General features: G+C 49.8%; 1 protein-coding gene and 1 non-coding gene across 3 annotated transcripts; both read left to right on the top strand.

The window, feature by feature from the left end:
• Positions 1-4,662: 4,662 nt before the first annotated feature.
• MON1A (MON1 homolog A, secretory trafficking associated) lies at positions 4,663-19,039 on the top strand. 2 transcript variants are annotated; one of them, XM_036870631.1, is made up of 6 exons: positions 4,663-4,929; positions 14,575-14,714; positions 15,966-16,451; positions 17,036-17,801; positions 18,505-18,652; positions 18,753-19,039. In XM_036870631.1, exons 2-6 carry the CDS (start codon positions 14,588-14,590, stop codon positions 18,891-18,893), a joined length of 1,668 nt encoding a protein of 555 aa, XP_036726526.1. In that variant the 5' UTR covers positions 4,663-4,929; positions 14,575-14,587; the 3' UTR covers positions 18,894-19,039. The 2 variants fall into 2 exon arrangements, with proteins under 2 accessions (XP_036726526.1, XP_036726528.1); XM_036870633.1 differs by lacking the exon at positions 4,663-4,929 and adding an exon at positions 6,004-6,088 and having other exon boundaries at positions 18,753-19,037.
• Positions 10,417-10,523, top strand: LOC118904631. Its single transcript, XR_005022079.1, has one exon. It is a non-coding gene; the product is annotated as a U6 spliceosomal RNA (small nuclear RNA).
• Positions 19,040-19,841: the final 802 nt, after the last annotated feature.

Below are 19,841 nucleotides of genomic sequence, written 5' to 3'. Positions count from 1 at the left end.
CATTCAAGAACTGCATGAAGCTCTTGCTGTGTGCCAGGCACTGTATCAGGTGCTGGGGCCACAGGAACTTGAACAAAGCTGATCAACTTTGCTGCTCTGGGGACTTACCTGGTGGTCCAATGGCTAAGACTCTGCCCTAGCAATGCAGGGGGCCCGGGTTTGATCCCTGGTCAGGGAACTAGACCCCACACGCATGCCGCAACTAAGAGTTTGCATGTCGCAACTAAAAAGATCCTGCATGCCACAACAAAGATCCCGCGTGCCACAACTAAGACCCGACACAGCAAAATAAATAAATAAATATTTTTAAAAAACAAAAGCAAAACTTTGCTGCTCTGGTGGAGATGGGAGTGGGGGTGGTTACTGAAGACAGACAACAAACTAAACAAGATATACAGTCTCTGCTGAAATGAGTTTGGTTTCTGTAAGGAGGGAGATGGATAGCTGTCGGAGGGCTCTAAACAGAATAATATCATGGCTTCCATGTAACCGGGATCCTCTGGCTGCTGTGTAGAGAATAGGCTGAAGGTGGGAAGGGCAGAAGCAGGCCAGCTGATTAAGAGACTGTTGCAGTAATAAAACCACAGAAGGATAATACTTGTACCTATGTGGCCACAGTGGAAACAGGAAACATGGACTGGGATGAGGGGAAAGAGGGAAGAATGTCAGAGGAGCAATTTTGGTAGGAAGAGCAGGAGCTCAGTTTTGGATAGGTTGTTTTTGATGCCTAGTAGACAAGATGTGGAGTTGGCAGTTGGCTACATGAATCTGGAGTTCAAGGTAAAGGCCAGGGTTAGAGATGCAATCTGGGATGGTATCAACATATCGCTGGTGCTGGTATTTAATGCCATGGGCCTGGATGAGATGACCTAGGGAATGAAGAGTTAGAATAGACAGGAGAGCAGAGTTCCCAGCCCTGAGGCCTGGGGCACACCAGCACTAAGAGGTTTCAGGGAAGAGAAGAGAAGGAATACCTACACAGAGCTGTGGGTACTTTGACTTTGATTCCCAAACTGGGCCCATTGTTGGTGGTTCTTTTCCCTTATCAGATAGTACTTTGTCCTCAAAGGAGGTAAACATATGAAAGAACTAATTATTTTTTTGCCTTATGCCCATGCTCCTTGGGCAATATAATTGCTACCCTTTATCATGAACTCTTTGCCTGGCCTTGTGCTAACACTTCATTATCTCATTTAATCTTCACAATAACTGTATGATATCCCCTTTTGTAGTTATGGAAACCAAAGCCCAGAAAGATTAACTTGCTGAAGCTGGAAAGTAGAGGGTGGGGGGATTCCAACCCAGGTCAGTCCTACTCCAAGGCTCATGCTCCTGCCTACTTTCCCCTTTTCCTTATGGTGATTATTGAGTTTTCAGAGGAAGCATCTAGAATTTTTTTTTTTAACTTACATTGGCCCATAGTACTTGGAAGATTGTTTATATTGCCTAAGACCAGGAATATGAGTATTTAGAATAGCTGACCCAGAACAGCGCCCTCACCCGGAATGGGGAGCACAACGTCCAGTTGCAGAGGTAGGTTGACTCACTTTCAGCCCCTAAATTCTCACACGGAAGAACCCAGCAAAGAGGAAGACTGTTGTGCTGCCTGTTGTTCTTTGTTGCCTTGGTCGCACTTGGGGCCATGACTCTTCAGCATCAAAAGTAGGGACTTGTAGGGACTTGATCAAATGTTAAAATGAGAGACAGAAACCAGGAGAGATACAGATAATACAAGGGCCACAGAGGAAATTTTCCAGCAGAACAGGAAAACCAGCTGCCTTACCAGGAACTGCAAAGTAATAAAGACAGGAAGGAAAACCTCTTCAAAATTTCCAGGGAAGAACTGACCATTCTTTTTTTTTTTTAATTAATTAATTAATTTTATTTATTTATTTTTGGCTGCGCTGGGTCTTCGTTGCTGTGCGTGGGCTTTCTCTAGTTGTGGTGAGCGGGGTCTACTCTTCGTTGGGGCGCGTGGGCTTCTCATTTTCGTGGCGTCTCTTGTTGTGGAGCACGGGCTCTAGGTGCGCAGGCTTCAGTAGTTGTGGCACGTGGGCTCGGTGGTTGTGGCTTGCGGGCTCGAGCTCAGGCTCAGTAGTTGTGGTGCACGGGCTTAGTTGCTCCGTGGCGTGTGGGATCTTCCTGGGCCAGGGCTCGAACCTGTGTCCCGTGCATTGGCAGGCGGATTCTTAACCCCTGCACCACCAGGGAAGCCCGACTATTATTATTAGCTCAGAATACTTCATATTATATAATCTTGTATTTGTAGGAGGGAGAAACTGCTGAAGATGCTGAAAGAGTCATTAAAGAATTTGCCCTGAGTCACACCAGCAAGATAGCAACAGGGCTGGTAACAGATCCCAGCCTCAGGATACAATCGGGTCTTTTCACTTCAGCTACAACATTTTCACAGCACCTCAGGTTCTGAAATGTCCACTCAAGCTATGAAAGAAAAGACATCTGGGGAAGAACAGAGGTCTTATTACCTTTGCTCCAGTTCCAGCTAGTCCTCACTACTGCTGTTGTGGAGATGACATGCTGGGTCCATGAAAATCATGGGCCTAGACAAAACAGAAAGCTGAGGTTTTGAGGAGCCCCTGACCTGGAGGTGCACGGTAGCCTGTTGTTTGTGGCAAAGCCTAAGGCTTGAAGCAGCGTCATACAGGGCAGCAGGGCCATCACAGAATTGACATGTATTATTATTCCAAAAGACCTAGATTTATTTCTTGGTAATTCTATCAGTAAAAAGTGACCTTTATGAAGGGTTGTCCCAATATTCAAATATAGGTCAATAGGTTGATTTAAACAGAGTTTTAAATCACAACCTTAAAACGTTTCGTAAGTAGCCACAACGGTTTGCTCTGAGAGAGTGTCCTAGGCTCAAGAGTTAGCCAGAAGCCCATGGGGTAAATGGCCACTTGCTTGGCTAAGGAGATGCAATACTTCCAAATGACAGTGGTGCTATCTGGTAGAGCTGATGTGCTTGAAAGCAAGAGTGGGACTCAGATAAGCCCTGAGGTCACATGGAGACTGTTGAGGAGATTGGTTAGGTATGTTAAAAAACTTAAATTTGTCTTCTATGGGGATCAATTCTATGGGCTGCAGCTTCTGGTTAATGGAATGTAGCCAGGATATTTCTGTATCAACCAGAGAATATGAGACCTTCTTGGCTTGAACTCTTATAATGTAATATGGCAGGATTAATGAGAGTAAAACTATATAAATGATATTTACTCTAAGGGTGGGAGCTTGTCCTCCTGAGCTAGTAAGGAGAGAAAATACTGAGTGACCTGTGGAGACTGGGAGAGACTCCGCCTCTCTCCTTCCCAGGGGAACAGACAGTTAAGGAATTGGGCATTTTCTCACATGTTCTTAACTATCAATAAAAGGGAGGAGAAAGCTCCCCTTAAACTATGTGCGAGGGTCTAATAGCCCTGTGCAAAGCCATCTCTGGTAAAAGGCCACAGCTTTGTCACAATGTCAGTCACAGTCCAGTGTTGTGGAGGTAGGCTCCAAGTGGCAGCTGTCTGAGACTATGAGAAAAGCCCAGGGGCAGAGCTCTCCCTCAATTCCAGTGTAGGGCTGAGATGGAGACAGAACACTGCATTGGGGTGATGGAGCAGCAGAGAGAATCAAAGGAGTGAGTTCAGACTTTTTCCTTCATCCCTGAACTGTTGGGTGAATTAACCATGAGGCTATTAAGTGATTTAATTGCTTCAGAGAAACATGAGCAGTATTGTTGTTAATCCCTAATTTTATTTCTTTAAACTACTCTCCAAAAGTAAAATTGTTGATTTTATGTTTTCCTGTTTTTTTCTAGGGGTGGTATGCAGGCATTCATCTTTTTTTTTAAGTTCCCCAGGTCATTCTATGTGCAGAGTTGAGAAATACCACTCTAGAGATTCATACTTATATATTAAAACGTGGCTAAAAGGATGTTCTGGGACTTCCCTGGTGGCACAGTGGTTAAGAATCCACCTGCCAATGCAGGGGACACGGGTTCGAGCTCTGGTCCGGGAAGATCTCACATGCCGCGGAGCAGTTAAGCCTGTGCGCCACAACTCCTGAGCCTGCGCTCTAGAGCCAGTGAGCCACAACTCCTGAAATCCGTGTGCCTAGAGCCCGTGCTCCGCAACAAGAGAAGCTACTGCAGTGAGAAGCCCACTCACCGCAACTAGAGAAAGCCCGCGCACAGCAACGAAGACCCAATGCAGCCAAAAATAAATAAATAAATTTATAAAAATATATATATATTAAAAAAATAAAAGGGTGTTCTTTTAGCAGCAGTTGGTGTGCCTACATCATTTACAGTCAGTGTGGCCGGGTCCACTAATGACATTTATCCAGCCCGCAAACTTGCACTGTCCTTCCACAATTAGTGGAGGAAAAAATGCCAGTCTCTTTCTTTCGCTTTAAATAAACCTCTTGTTGGCTCGGGCGGAAGAGCTGGGGAGTCTGGGCCTGCGGTCCACCCCAGGCTTTGGGTTTGGGGAGGTGACTGAGTTTGGCCGGGACTCTGGAAAAGGCGGTGCGGGATGATGCCACCGCTGACCCGGGTCAGACCCCGCCCAGGTCTCTGCCGGGACCTGGCGCCCCGCCCCACCTCGCGGCGGCCGTGCACTGCGAACTACATTTCCCATAATGCACATCGGGGGCGGGCAGGGCCAGGCCCAGCGACTGGAGCCGGGCCTCCGCCGCCAGAGGCCAGCGAGTGCTGTCTTCCTGAGTCGGCAGCCGGGCCAGGGGCGGTGGGAGGGAGCGGTGGCCTGTGCTGTGGCCATGTCTGCGTCCGCAGGGGCCCGTGGTCCCGCGAACCTGAACCATCAGTCCGGGCCCAGCCGGACACCCGTGCCCTCCCGGGGGTCCGGCAGAGGGCAGTGACCTGCAATCTCTGTGCTTCCTGACCCCTTCCCCCTCCCCGAGAAACAGGTGAGTCCGACTGCCAACCCACGTGGCTTGGGGGCGCCGAGAGACTGGAGAGCTGTCATCTTTGAAGGGAGGGGCTTGAAGACTAGGGGCTCCTGCCGTCTACGCTGCCATTTGCGGTAGAAGGACTGGGTCTCTCTGGCGTCCCTTCCCCGGTTCCCAGCTGGGGAATACAAAAGGCGAGGCCTGGAACTCTTCCTTCGGCTGGAAGGGCAAAGTCCTGTAGCCCCAACGCACACACATTCGGCCCAGCAGAGTGCTCTCAAAGACTGGCAGAGGTTGACTGTGGGGTGAGCAGGAAACTCCTGAAAGTGTCTTGAGGCTTAGGACTTTGCCTTCAAGGGTGCCCTGGCTCAGATAACCAAGCTGCCTCTTGTACCTGTTGAGCCACACTTTCTGGGCTCGAGTTTGCTGGGGAGGGTGAGCAGTCTTTGTCAGAGAGGGGAGTGACCACTAGCAGTGACAAGTACCAAGCTATACTCTCAGTATGGAGTAGGCATCCGGCTGAAGCAATTACAGCACAGCCTCACCTGGACCCTGTCTGCCACACATCCATGCATCCCGGCACCATCCTCCCAGATAGCCCACTCCCCAAAGGGTCAAGGCAGGATAGGGCACTATCTAAGCAGGAAGAGGGAGCAAGAGTGGTAGGGACCCAGTAGTGGGGGTTGGTTCTTGCAAGTCCCTTCCTCCCTCCAGGCCAGGCACCTAGAGGAGGGAGGCATACCAGAAGGGCTGATTGAGCTAACTTGTTTGGTGACATTGCTGAAAGGCACAGCAGAGCACTTCTAGGGAAAATAGCAAGCCCTGGGGGCTTCTAGAGAGGCTGCCTGAGAAGGGGCCCCAAGGGAGTATCTGGGACTGGTTCCAAGAGACCTCTCTTGCTTAACTGCTTCAAGCCCAGCCACCCAAGAGCTTCAGCCACACAGGTTATGGCTCCAGTGGGGTTTGGGGTGGGTTTTGCTATGAGTCATTCACCCTCCCTGCCTAGTTTCCAGTGTAAATGTCCAGAGAACTGTTTGCTTCACCAGGGCTTTTGGCTGGACCCCGATACTGGCCTTGGAGATATTGAGGTACTACATGATTTCAGGTGGTTGGAGAACTGTTCGGAAGGAGATGTCCACTAGCCCCAGCCAGCTGACCCTGCCCTCACAACATGCAGGTACCATGTTGGGTAGTACTCAGCCATGCTGGGCGCAGTTACCTAAAGCCCACTGGGATCAGTGGGTAGTGGGCCCTCAGGGGTAAGCTGCTGTAGATCTTGTTTTGGTCTTTGAGCCAGAGGCGCAAGGCCACAGAGCAGGGGCATGTGGTAGAAAGGAGTTGAGCTTGGGAGAGACTTCTGGGAGCAGCAGGGAACCAATGGTCTGTCCTGCAACTTCAGGATGAATAGCCAGTTAGCCTGGAGGAACTCCCAGCCCTAGGCCCAAAGGCATCTCTTTGTCCCAGCATCACAGATGGGTCATTTCAGGCCAGAGCCCACCTGGCTTCATGAGGTCAGAAGCATGTCCTGTTTACTAAGGGCCTGGCTCAGGATTAGCAAACTCTCAAAGGACTGATTTACATGGCAGAGATTACTGAATCTGTGTATAAGTGCAGGTACACATGGTCTGAATAAGAATAATCATGATATGCTAAAGACAGCTGAGTGTATATGTACCTACTCTGTGCCAGGGTAACCAGATTACATGGATTATCTCATTTAATCCTTCCACAACCCAATGAATCAGTGCTGTCATCATCCTCATTTCGTAGGTGAGAAAGCTGAGATTTATAAAACCAAGCCAGGTTAATCCGGGTCCCTCTGACTCCAGAGCCATTGTTACTGAACACTTAACTACTACCAAGGACAAGTCTTCCCTACAGGCAGGAGTCTCCCAAGGCTACATTGAAGCTGGGTGTTCTCTGAGGATCTTTCATCTTCTCCCTTACAAAGTTATTTGTCTGACAAATGTTAATTAAAGTCTTCCTGAGTATGGAGCTGACATTCTGAAATTTTCGACAGCTCACAGGGTTACCTTCAATGTAGAAAAACAAAGCAGGGCAAGGGAGGTAAGAATCCAGGATATTCCAGGAAGGCCTCTCTGATAAGGTAACACTTGAGCAGCAACCTGAAGGAAGTGACAGAGTGAGTCATGTAGATATTTGGCCAAGTAGTGGAATAGGTGAGGTGGGGGGCAGGGGGAAAAGTAGGGAGATGTGGTCCAGGCAGAAAGTTCAGCAAGAGCAAAGTTCTGAAGTGAAGGAATACTCAGGATTTACATTTACAGTATACTCAAGGAAAGCCGTAACGTCAGTGTGGCTGGGTTGAAGCAAAGCAAGTAGGGGAAAGAACAGGAGATGAGGCTGAAGAAGTAATTTGGGGGGTGGGGTGTGGCGCGTGTAGACAGAGTGGTTCTTGTGCACCACTGTGAGGAAATTGGCTTTCTCACTGGGTGAGTTGTGACCGTTACAGACTAGTGAGCAAAGGAACTACGTGACTTGACTTCTGTCTCAAGCAGATCACTTTGAGTGCTGTGAGAAGGATAGACTGTACAGGGACAAGGACAGAAGTGGGGAGACTGGTTAAAAGACTGTCGCAATGCTGGAGAGGGTGTGGAGAAAAGGGAACCCTCTTGCACTGTTGGTGGGAATGTAAATTGATACAGCCACTATGGAGAACAGTATGGAGGTTCCTTTAAAAACTAAAAATAGAACTACCATACGACCCAGCAATCCCACTACTGGGCATATACCCTGAGAAAACCATAATTCAAAAAGAGTCATGTACCACAGTGTTCATTGCAGCACTATTTACAATAACCGGGACATGGAAGCAACCTAAGTGTCCATCGACAGATGAATGGATAAAGATGTGGCACATATATACAATGGAATATTACTCAGTCATAAAAAGAAACAAAATTGAGTTCTTTGTAGTGAGGTGGATGGACCTAGAGTCTGTCAAACAGAGTGAAGTAAGTCAGAAAGAGAAAAACAAATACCATATGCTAACACATATATATGGAATCTAAAAAAAAAAAAAAAAGGTTCTGATGAACCTAGGGGCAGGACAGGAATAAAGACACAGACATAGAGAATGGACTTGAGGACACGGGGAGGGGGAAGGGTAAGCTAGGATGAAGTGAGGGAGTGGCATTGACATATATACACTACCAAATGTAAAATAGATAGCTAGTGGGAAGCAGCCGCATGGCACAGGGAGATCAGCTCGCTGCTTTGTGACCACCTAGAGGGGTGGGATAAGGAGGGTGGGAGGGAGATGCAAGAGGGAGGGGATATGGGGATATTTGTATACGTATAGCTGATTCACTTTGTTACGCAGCAGAAACTAACACAACATTGTAAAGCAATTATACTCCAATAAAGATGTTAAAAAAAAAAAAAAGACTTGCAACAATCTGCTAGAGAGATAATGTTGACTTGGACCAATGTGGTAGTGGTGGAGGTGATGAGAAGTGGTCAGATTCTGAATATGGGCATTTCCCCATGGAACATCAGTAATCTGTTCCATGAAAGTTGGACATTCTGTCTGGAATCACTAACTTAGTATCTGTTTCCCACTTTTTTTTTTTTGTCATTTAACTTTTTATTTATTTTTTTAACATTTTATTGAAGTATAGTTGATTTATGTGTTTCCCCATTATTTTAAATGGGAAAAAGTATAATGCTTCCTTCATCAACCCCCAAATCCCCAATTTTCTAAAATAGCACTAAAACACAAGGAAAATACATACCTAATATATGCCAAATAAATTATAATGTTAGGATACAAAATGCTTAAAACATTTCCTCCTCATCAAACAGTGTTGCTTTGATACAGCATCATGGCCTCTTTCAGTACCTGCAAATAGCCATGATGCAACTAAACCCCTTTTGTTGGCACTCAATGATCTTCTATCAGTTCTATTTGAAATGTAATTTGAGGCTTTAAATGCACATTCCTTTATTAAAAAATATAGATCAAGTGTTGATAATAGTTTTTTTCTATGTAAACATAAGCTCAATCAGTACAAGTTTGTTGTATTAGTTACCTATTGCTGTGTAACAAGTTATCCCAAAACTTAGCAGCTCAAAACAATAATAAATATTTATTATCTCATACAGTTCCTGAGGGTCAGGAATTTAGGAGCATCTTAGCTGGATGGTTCAGGCCCAGTGTCTCTCATGAGGTTGCAGTCATTCAAAGGCATGACTGGGGCTAGATGATTTGCTTCCAAGACTGCCCGCTCACATGACTAGCACATTGGTACTGGCTGTTCTCAGGTTTCAGTTTCTTACCATGAGCTCCTCTCTTTAGGGCTGCTTGAGTGTCCTCACAACTGATGGCTGATGGCTGCACCTAGAGAGAGTGATCCAAGAGAACAAAGCAGAAGCCACAATGTCTTTTATGACCTAGCCTCAGAAGTCACACATTGTCATTTTCACATTATCCTGTTGGTGACATAGATTAGTTCTGCTCAGTGTGGGATGGGAGTATACAGACTTGAATGCTGGGAGTTGAGGATCACTGGGGACCATTTTGAAGGCTGGCTACCACAGCTGTGTATTAAAAACCAAGAGGCATTCTATGTGGCAAAGGTTAATGAGAGACATTTTTCTGGGTGTACCTGTATTCTGAAGTAAAGCTGACAAGATTTGCTGGTGGTTTGGTATATTAGTTACAGGAAAAAGAGAGGCATAAGGGATGCCTCCAAGGTTTTTTGCTAAATAACTGGAAGTATCAAATTGTCTTTCACTGAGATGGAGAAAACTCTGGGAGGAACAACTTTTTAAGGGGATGATCAGGAACTCAGTTTTGGACATATAACTTTGAGGTACTATAAGATATCCAAGGGCAAACATCAAGTAAACAGTTAAATGTGTGTGCCTCTGGAAGTCAGAAGAGAGATTAGGGCTGCGAATAAAATTTGGAATCATTAATGTATCAGTGAAATTTAAAACCATGAGACTGAATAAGGTCACCAAGGGATCGAATGAAGACAAAAGAGGTCCAAGACCTGAAATCTTGGACCCTCAACAGTAAGAAGAACTGTAAAGAGGACTTAGAAGGAGTGGTCCATGAGGTAGGAGAACCATGAAAGGAGAGTGATGTGCCAGAAGCCAAGAGAAGAAAGTGTTTTGAGAGAGAGGAAATAATCATTGTGGCTGCTGAGTGAAGTGAGATGATCCTGGAGGTCACTGGAGACCTTGAGGGAGCAGTGTTACTGGAGTAATAGTTGGAATGGATTCAAGTGTGAATGGGAAAAGTGGAGAGACACCTGAGCGCTCCACATTTCCCAGTCCCTCTGGCCACATGACTAGTTCTGGCCAATCTGGACTTTGAAGTATTTAAGAGTTGGTACATGATCCTCCAGCCCTGTCTTCCATGGCCAGGTGACGGCAGAGTTATAAGATGCTAGTAGCCTGGATTCCTGAATCACTGCCCGGAAGGGAGCTGCTCTGAATTGCTACCCAACCCACAGTACGTGAGCAAAAAATAAGCCTTTAGTGCTCTCTTCGGCAGCACACATACTGAAATTGGAACGATACAGAGAAGATTAGCGTGGCCCCTGCACAAGGATGACATGCAAATTCCTGAAGCATTCCATATTGTTTGGTTCAGGCGGTAATGCGAGTGATGGGGAGCGATGCGGGGCGGCAGATGAAGTTTCGCTCTCCTGCTGCTCACCTCCTGCTGTACGGCCCAGTTCCTAACAGCCCACGTCCCAGATAGAAGTCCGCAGCCTGGGAGTTGGGGACCCCTGCTGTATATAATGGAGTCAGCCTGTCAAATTAGGAACTTGTAAATATTTTAATACATATTATCCTTTAGAGATTATTAAAAATGCTTGCAAAATCTGTGAAGGTGGTCAAAAGGTACAAACTTACAGTTATAAAATAAATAAATCCTGAGGATGTAATGTACAGCATGGTGACTATAATTAATAATACTTGTATATTTGAAAGTTGCTAAGAGAGTAGGTATTAAAAGTTCTCATCACAAGAAAAAAATTTTGCAACTATGTGTGGTGATGGATGTTAACGAGACATGGTGGTGACCATTTTGCAATATATACAAATATTGAATCATTATGTTGTAGACCTGAAACTAATAAAATGTTATACATCGATTATTTCTCAATTAAAAAATGCTTACAAAAAAAAAAAAAAAAAGCCTTTAGGGAATTCCCTGGCAGTCCAGTGGTTAGGACTCTGCACTTCCATTGCCTGGGGCCCAAGTTCAATCCCACAAGCCACGTGGTATGGTCAAAACAAAAAAAAAAAAGCCTTTATGTGTAAAGCCTCTAGCATTTTGGCACTCATTTGTTACACAGCATAGCCTAGCTTATGTGACTAATTAAACTCCAAGTACTGTTTACTGTTTTGAGGTTTGTTTGTTTTATAAAGGACAGCAAAAAAAAAAAAAAAAAAAAAATAGGGTGGTACCTAGAGGGGAATGTAGAGTTAAGTGGAGGTTTGTTTTAAGGTTTTAATTGAAATAAAACAAACATAAAGTTCACAAATCATAAGTACAGCTCAATGAATTATAACAGAGTAAACACATCTAAGGGAAGGTGTTTTGAAAATGGAAGAAACATCAGTATATTGGTGATGGATAGGGGAGAAGGGGACACTGATGATCCGAGAGAGAGAGGGACAGCTGCTGAAGCCATATGCTTGGGTGGGTGAGAGGGGCTGGAGTGGAGGCATTAGTGGAGCCCAGGCAGCTCATCTTTAGTAAGAAGAAGGAAGGCAGAGTCTGGCAGGTGAGGTGAGGTGGTAGTGGGAATCTTGGAAGTTCTCTTTTGCTGACTTGCATGTCCTCAGTGAAATAGAAGGTAAGGTTATCACTGATAGTGCTGAGGGCGAGCATCGGAGAAGATGATGGAAGCTTGAGAAGAGAGAAGATGTGAAGCTATCCACTAGGGGAGTGGGAAAGTGAGTAGACATAGAAATGTAGGGCATTCCCATTTAAAGTAATTGTTCTGGACCCTCTCCTCAGAAAAAAGCACATACCAATCCAGGCCTCCATCCAAGGAGCCAGGTCCAGAAGCCCTGGCCACGACCCCGGGACTGGCAGTAGCAGCTTGCCCTCTGCCTGTATATGGACAGACTCATCTCTCTGGGGTCGCTCTCTCTTTACACAGCAATGCAGACCCCACCGGGCTTTTAGGTTAGCTTGTAAAATAATGGTCTACAAGGTTCTCGTGTGGCCTGTGTCTTCTTGCTTAAGATCTGGACATGCCCTAGTTTCCTTAGCACCCACTGCCCTGGGCTCCGTGGTGTTGTGGTGGCTGTTTTGGCCTGTTTTGGATTGCTCCTCTTGGTCTCAGTCTCAGAGGAGACCTTTCTGGATGCCTCCCCAGGTTCCTGTTGAGGGCATGCAGCTTCTTAATTACTTTTCATCAGAAAAGGTGGACCACACCTTGGTCTTCTGGGCTCCGACCCTTGCTGGGAACCATCACTCTTGATTGTCCTGATGGACAGGATTGGTGGCCTAGAAAATCCCAAAAGGTAGATGTTCTCCCAAATAATCTTCCTTTGAAGATTATTCGAAGCGCACTCTGTGTGGGGTGATGCTGTTGACCAGTGGTACCCAACCCCCACTTAACCCTGTGGTGCTCCAGGACAAGTGGGGGCGTGGCCATCAGGCCAGTCTCTGGCCCTGCCTCCCTGTCTGGCTGTTTTGCACATTGAACTGCTTTACAAGATTAATTTGAAGAAAGGATTCCATAGCTTACAACAAAGATGACAAAAAGAAGAGCTTGAAAATCAATTCTTTGGGTACACTTGCAGGAGCTGCCTGCTAGGAGCTTGTGGTCAGAGAGAGTTCTTAGACACAGATAAGCGGGGGCCACACAAATGCTAGTGCTGGTGACACTGTTTTGAAATCACTCTTCTCATGAACGTTTTTGAGCACCTACTTCATGCAAGGCTCAGGGTGGAGTCATTTGCCCAAGGTTACAGAGCTAGTAAGGGACAAGCCTCAATTATTCCCTATGGACTCTGCTCCAGGAGGGCAGGGACAGAGTCTGCTTTGCTCACAGTAACACCAGTCCCTCCCAGGCCCCTGGCCTGCCTGCAGTGCCTTCCTCGTGAGTCTCTGACTAGTCTTCGCTGCCCATCTAGCCCATCCAGCCAAATTTCTCTTCCCTAAAGGGTTAGTGCCTCAGATGGAACCCCTCTCCTATGGATTGTTTGTTGCCTGCCAAATGAAGACCCTTCAGCCTGTCATTAAGGAACCGTAGAGGCTGATCCCAAGTGAGCCACCCAACTTCGTTATCCCTGACATCCACTCTTGGCCACCTCCACCTGGCCCTGAGGCTGTGGAAGGACTGGGAGATCAGGCTGAGTTTGTCCTTAGTGTCCATCAAATGGGCACTGAGAACTGACATGTCCATAGTTGTTTTTAACTGGAAAGGCAAGCCCTGGTGCCAAATTCAAAAGGTACAGAATGCAAGGAGAAAAGCAAGGCTTAGGCCTGTTTACTCTGACTCACTTCGTTCATAGTAAATGTCTAAATATCAAAAAGAACTGATTTCTCAACTCAGTTTTGAATGGAGAAATGTTCATGGTAGGATGTACAGTGGAAGATATCAGGATACAGAATGGTTTCAATTCCCAGCTCCAGCGCTTCTTTCCTGTCGTGACATTGGGCAATGTACTTACACTCTCTCAGCTTCAGTTTCTTTATCTATAAAGCTTGTCTGACAAGAGTGCCTGCCTCAGAGAAGAGTGATCAGGATTACATAAGAATCCACATAGGGACTGGGACTTCCCTGGAACTTCCAGGGGTAAAGAATCCGCCTTCCAATGCAGGGGATGTGGGTTCGATCCCTGGTCGGGGAACTAAGATCCCACATGCCGCGGGGCAACTAAGCCCGCGTGCCACAACTAGAGAGAGAAAAAAACCCTGCACACCACAACTAGAGAGAAGCTTGAGCGCCGCAACTAAGACCCGACACAGGGACTTACCTGGTGGCTCAGTGGTTAAGAATCCGCCTGCCAATGCAGGGGACACGGGTTTGATCCCTGGTCCAGGAAGATCCTGAAGATCGCAGAGCAACTAAACCCGTGTGCCACAACTACTGAGCCTGCGCTCTAGAGCCCGTGCTCTGCAACGAGAAGCCACCACAATGGGAAGCCCGCGCACCACAACGAAGCTTAGCCCCCACTCACCGCAACTAGAGAAAGCCCGCGAGCAGCAACGAAGACCCAACACAGCCAAAAAAAAAAAAAAAGTATATTTATTTATTTACTTTGGCTGCACTGGGTCTTAGTTGCATCAGGCAGGATCTTCATCGCGGCATGCAGAATCTTTAGTTGTGGCATGAGGGATCTTTTAGTTGCAGCATGCTGCTCTTAGTGTTGGCATGCGGGATCTAGTTCCCTGACCAGGGATCGAACCGGGCCCCCTGTATTGGGAGCACAGAGTCTTAACCACTGGACCACCAGGAAAGTCCCCCATATATTCTTTTATAATCAGAAAGAGAACAGCACGCTTCTTTGGAAGGGAATATTCAGAACCCATTCCCCAGAGGTTTGAGTTAGCTGGGTCCTGGTGAGGGATACTTTCCTGTACTTAACCACTCTTAATCATGCCAGTGACTCCTGCCACTAGCACCTTCCCCCTTACCCTCAATGATGCCTTTGTTTGCCCCACAGGAGAGCCCAAGGGATGGCTGCTGACATGCAGAGGAAGAGAAGCAGCGAAGGCCCCGATGGCACGTTGGCTCCTTCTGATGGGCAGAGTGTGGAGAGAGCTGAGAGCCCCACACCAGGACTGGCCCAGGGAATGGAGCCAGGTACGGGCAGGGTGCGCAGCCCCAGCCAGCTTACAGCTAGAGCAGCCTCCAGGGCAATCGGGATTCCCAACCACTCTTTCACTGTCACTCATTCATGCATGTGTTCACTCACTTGTTAGCTATTTGTCATGTGCTGGGGATACTGCAGGGATCCAGGCTCAGTGTGCATCTGGCCTTCCTCTCCACTTCATGTTGTGCCACTTGCCCTGTGCTGTCTTGCCACCAGTGTGGGCTCTCCTCCTATTTCCTGTGTCTACAGGTACCTCCCTGGCTCCTTCTCCCTCCCTCAGCTCTCAACTTAAATGTCACCTCCTCACAAGAGAGGCCTGCTCTGACCATGCTCTGCACAGAACATGTGCAGTTATTTTATCTTAGTTATTTTGTAGTCTTATTTGTGTGTGTATGTATTGCCCATCTCTCTTGTCCACAAGATTGTGAGCTCTTTGAGCACAGAGCTGTTGTATCCCCAATGCCTGGTACAGTGCTGAACTCATAATAGGGACTCAAAACATATCTCTTGAACTCTTCTGTCCAAAAAAAAATCAGTAAAGGAAAACTGACATGGTCCCTGCCTTGGGGGAGCCACAGGCTACTGAGAGCATTCCAGTGGAGGGGGTTAGGAGCCATGGGTCCTCGCGCAGGGTCAGGGAGCCTTCTCCCAGGGAGAAAGATTTGCTGAGCACAGGAGTTATTCCAGGCACAGGGCGAGGTGCTGGGCACACAGCAGTGAACAACCAGGTTCCTGCCCATGAGGGGGAACCCCACTGCAGTTGGGGGGAAGGGCAATAACTGATAAGTGCCCCAAGAGAAGTCAAGGAGGGGGATATGATAGAGTGCCTGGGTTTGGGGGTCAGGTGACAGGGACAACTAACATCTTTGCTGTGAGCTGAAGTGTGACAGGGAGCTGGCATGCAAGGAGGTGGGAGTGCCTTCCAGGCAGAGGGAACAGGAGATGCAGAGGCCCTGAGGTAGGTGGGATATCCAAAGAGCAGATGCACGAAGGGCTGTGAGATGAGAGTGAGAGGGACAGGCAGATACTGGCTACCACCGCAGCCTTGAGGGGTTGGGGTCGTATTCCCAGGGTGAGGGGAGGAGGCTGGTGGGCTGTAAGTCACAGCAAAGCATGACTTGTAGCCAGAGGGAACAGTGGCTTGCCTCATCAGGACAAACAGTGTACTATATTGGGCACCTTGCTGGTGAGGTGGTCTGCCAGAAGCTACCGCTCTAAACACCAGTGCTTTTGGCTGGCAGGTGCCGGACAGGAGGGTGCCATGTTCGTCCATGCCCGTTCCTACGAGGACCTGACTGAATCAGAGGATGGGGCAGCTTCTGGGGAGAGCCCCAAGGAGGGTGCTGGCGGTCCCCCACCACTGCCTACAGACATGCGCCAGATCAGCCAGGACTTCAGTGAGCTGAGCACCCAGCTGACGGGTGTCGCCCGAGACCTGCAGGAGGAGATGCTTCCAGGAAGCTCTGAGGACTGGCCGGAGTCCCCAGGGGCAGTTGGGCGACCAGCCACAGAGCCCTCAAGGGAGGGCACTGGTGAAGGGGATGAGGAGGAGACTGCTGAGGCATGGCGCCTGCACCAGAAGCATGTCTTCGTGCTGAGCGAGGCGGGGAAGCCTGTGTACTCCCGCTATGGGTCAGAGGAGGCACTTTCCAGCACCATGGGTGTCATGGTGGCCCTGGTGTCCTTCCTGGAGGCTGACAAGAATGCCATCCGTTCCATCCATGCAGGTGAGCCACCAGGAAGGGGGTGCCGGGAGGTCTCCCTGGCCAGGAGAGGCCATACCAGGTTTCGGACTCCCAGGGACTAGAGGGCTGGGATGTGCTGTGTGACCAAGGGTAGTCCCTCCACTTCACCGAGCCCCAGGTCCTCATCTGAACACGGGAAAACAACACTGACTGCCTCATAGGGCTGTTGTGAGGGCCAAAGGTGGCTCGCACATGGGCTTTGCCCTTGGAGAAGGTGAGAAGCCGGGGAGGTGACCAAAAAATCCCAGGTCTTGAGCCCCACCCAGCTCTTACCACTTAGCCCAAGAATGTGTGTTTTTCTGAAGTGCTTCCTGCGTTTTAGCTGGTCCCAGTCTGTGAAGCAAGTGGCAGGGAAGGGGAAAGAAGGGGAGAAGGGGGCCCCTGGGCATCTGTTTTTCTTTCATCTTGAAGCCCCCTCTGTGTGCACAGTTATGAGGGGAGGTGGAGAGGATGTGGAAGGCTGCGTGGGAAAGCGGGGCTCTGAGGGTGCTAGGGCAAGCCAATTAGGGAGGGCTTTCCGGAGAGGTGCTGAAGCTGACACCACCCCTATCCATCCGCCCCATCAGATGGCTACAAGGTAGTATTTGTGCGCCGGAGCCCACTGGTGCTGGTGGCGGTGGCCCGCACGCGGCAGTCGGCACAAGAACTGGCGCAAGAGTTGCTCTACATCTACTACCAGATCCTGAGCCTTCTTACGGGCGCGCAGCTGAGCCACATCTTCCAGCAGAAGCAGAACTATGACCTGCGGCGCCTGCTCTCGGGCTCTGAGCGCATCACGGACAACCTGCTGCAGCTCATGGCGCGAGACCCCAGTTTCCTGATGGGGGCGGCGCGCTGCCTGCCCCTGGCGGCGGCCGTGCGCGACGTCGTGAGTGCCAGCCTGCAGCAGGCGCGCGCCCGCAGCCTCGTCTTCTCCATCCTGCTGGCGCGCAACCAGCTCGTGGCGCTTGTGCGCCGCAAGGACCAATTCCTGCACCCCATCGACCTGCACCTGCTCTTCAACCTCATAAGTTCCTCCTCGTCCTTCCGCGAGGGCGAGGCCTGGACGCCCGTGTGCCTGCCCAAATTCAACGCAGCCGGCTTCTTCCATGCACACATCTCTTACCTGGAGCCTGACACGGATCTCTGCCTGCTGCTCGTCTCCACCGACCGTGAGGACTTCTTTGCAGTGTCTGACTGCCGCCGCCGCTTTCAGGAGCGCCTGCGGAAGCGCGGAGCGCACCTGGCGCTGCGGGAGGCACTGCGCACACCTTACTACAGTGTTGCCCAAGTGGGCATCCCTGACCTGCGCCACTTCCTCTATAAGTCAAAGAGCTCAGGACTCTTCACCAGGTGAGGGAGGGCCTTGGGGACACTGCTTGAGGGAGACAAGGGCGTGGTGGGGGGCGGCCGGTTGGGCCTGAGCTCTGATGCAGTCCTGAAGCTGACGACCCCTCTGGGAATGGACCGACCTGCTGTGTCTGTTTGACTCTGATACCAGGGACCCAAATCCCCTATCACCCTACTCCCCATCAGCATACACCTCTCTACAGTCATTTCCCATAACGCCTTGAAATACCCAGTACACCCAGGGAAGGAAGCTGGAACAGAGGTCTCCTCTGTTTGGTCAGTTTGGTCCAGCCCAGGATGCAGAACTCCTCCACTTCCTCCTCCAACAGAGGGGCTGGGGCCAGATGAGGCATCTTCTATCCTCTTACCCCTTTTTGGTCCAGAGGGTTCCTGGCTCACTTTTCCTCTGTCTCAGACCTGTCACTCTGTCTAGGACACCTAAACCCAGATTGGCTTCTCCAAGGGAGGGTCACCATAGATGCCATGAACTTGGGGGAGAGGGGAGAACAGGGCTCCAGTCTGGGTGGGCCCAGCTCTGTCCTGGGGAGTCTTCAGTGGTGAGGAGACAATGCCTTGTCCTGGGGTGGGGGGGCATTTGGAGGGTAGGACACATGGTGGAGTCTCCCTGGCTAGGAATAGGTGTTTCTGGATCTCCAGAGAAGCCAGTGGAAGTCATTCCTTTGCGAACCTACTCCCCCATCTCCAGCCCTGAGATCGAGGCCCCGTACACCAGTGAAGAGGAGCAGGAGCGGCTGCTGGGCCTCTACCAGTACCTGCACAGCCGCGCCCACAATGCCTCCCGCCCACTCAAGACTATCTACTACACGGGCCCCAACGAGAACCTCCTGGCTTGGGTAAGGCAGCCCTGGGATGGGCTGGGCTTCATCGGGGTCCTGGGCAAGGGCCACGAGGGTTGTCTAATCTGGATGACCACCCTGTGCCCCCTTCCTCCAGGTGACAGGCGCCTTTGAGCTCTACATGTGCTACAGCCCCCTGGGGACCAAGGCGTCGGCCGTCAGTGCCATCCATAAACTGATGCGCTGGATCCGCAAAGAAGAAGACCGCCTCTTCATCCTCACGCCCCTCACGTACTGATGAGAATGTGTGTGGGCTCGGCCCTCCTAGGCACACCAGGCTGTGGAAGCCATGGGAGCTTCCAGGTGGGGCTGGCCTCTCTGGCCCAGGCAGCAGGCAGGGACTGTGGGTTGCTGTGTGCATTAAAGTGCTTTGGGGAACACACTTGTGGGGCCTTGTCACTGGTTCCTTCACTCTCACTCACATGCAGATGCTGGACCCTCCTCCCTAGGCCCTGCCCATGCTTCCCCATGCGCAGCATCACGTGTGCTCAGAGTCGGCCCCTGGGCTGGGGCTGTTATCATTCAGCTGAAGTCCTGCCACATGTAAAGTGTTCTCTAGGACCCCACTGGCCTTCCCCACCACGACCAACCTCCCACGAAGCCCCACCCCACGCTCAGTCTGAGCCCCTGGTGCCTCCCCTGTCACTCCTAGATGGGATTCCCAGCTGCATGGCCTGAAGGACCACCCAACCACCTGGGAGCCCTGACTGTGGCTCTGCTTAATGGACTGCTGTAGTTCAGCAGGGGCTGAGCTGAGTAAGACAGGGACAGTCAAGTGGAGAGAGTCTGAGCCCGGGCATGGGTGGGAGCCCTTGGTGAGGTGGCCCAGTGTTCAGCACAAATTCAGAGTCCAGCCTCACTATAGCTGTAGACCTCTGGGGAAACTATTCCAGCTTAGGGTTCCTCATGAAGGCTGTCCACCTCAGCTTCCCTACCTCCAGCCAGCACATTCCTCAGGATGGCCCCCAGGAGTGAGCCAGAGGACCTGAAAGAAGACCCAGCTGACCTCTGGGGCAGGAATGGACCCTGCCCTAAGAAGGGCTGATGCCCTTTTCACTCACCCTGTTCCCTGGCATGGCCCAGCCTACGTGGGTCACCATGAACATCCCAGGAGGCTCAGCAGTGAAGGCCCAGCCCCATTCACTCTACCATGAGACCTTCTTAGGACAGAGCCCAAGGCACAGTG

The sequence above is a fragment of the Balaenoptera musculus genome, chromosome 11 (genome assembly GCF_009873245.2).
Source record: "Balaenoptera musculus isolate JJ_BM4_2016_0621 chromosome 11, mBalMus1.pri.v3, whole genome shotgun sequence".
Classification (NCBI taxonomy): Eukaryota; Metazoa; Chordata; class Mammalia; order Artiodactyla; family Balaenopteridae; genus Balaenoptera; species Balaenoptera musculus.
This window is presented reverse-complemented; position numbering and strand designations above follow the sequence as displayed.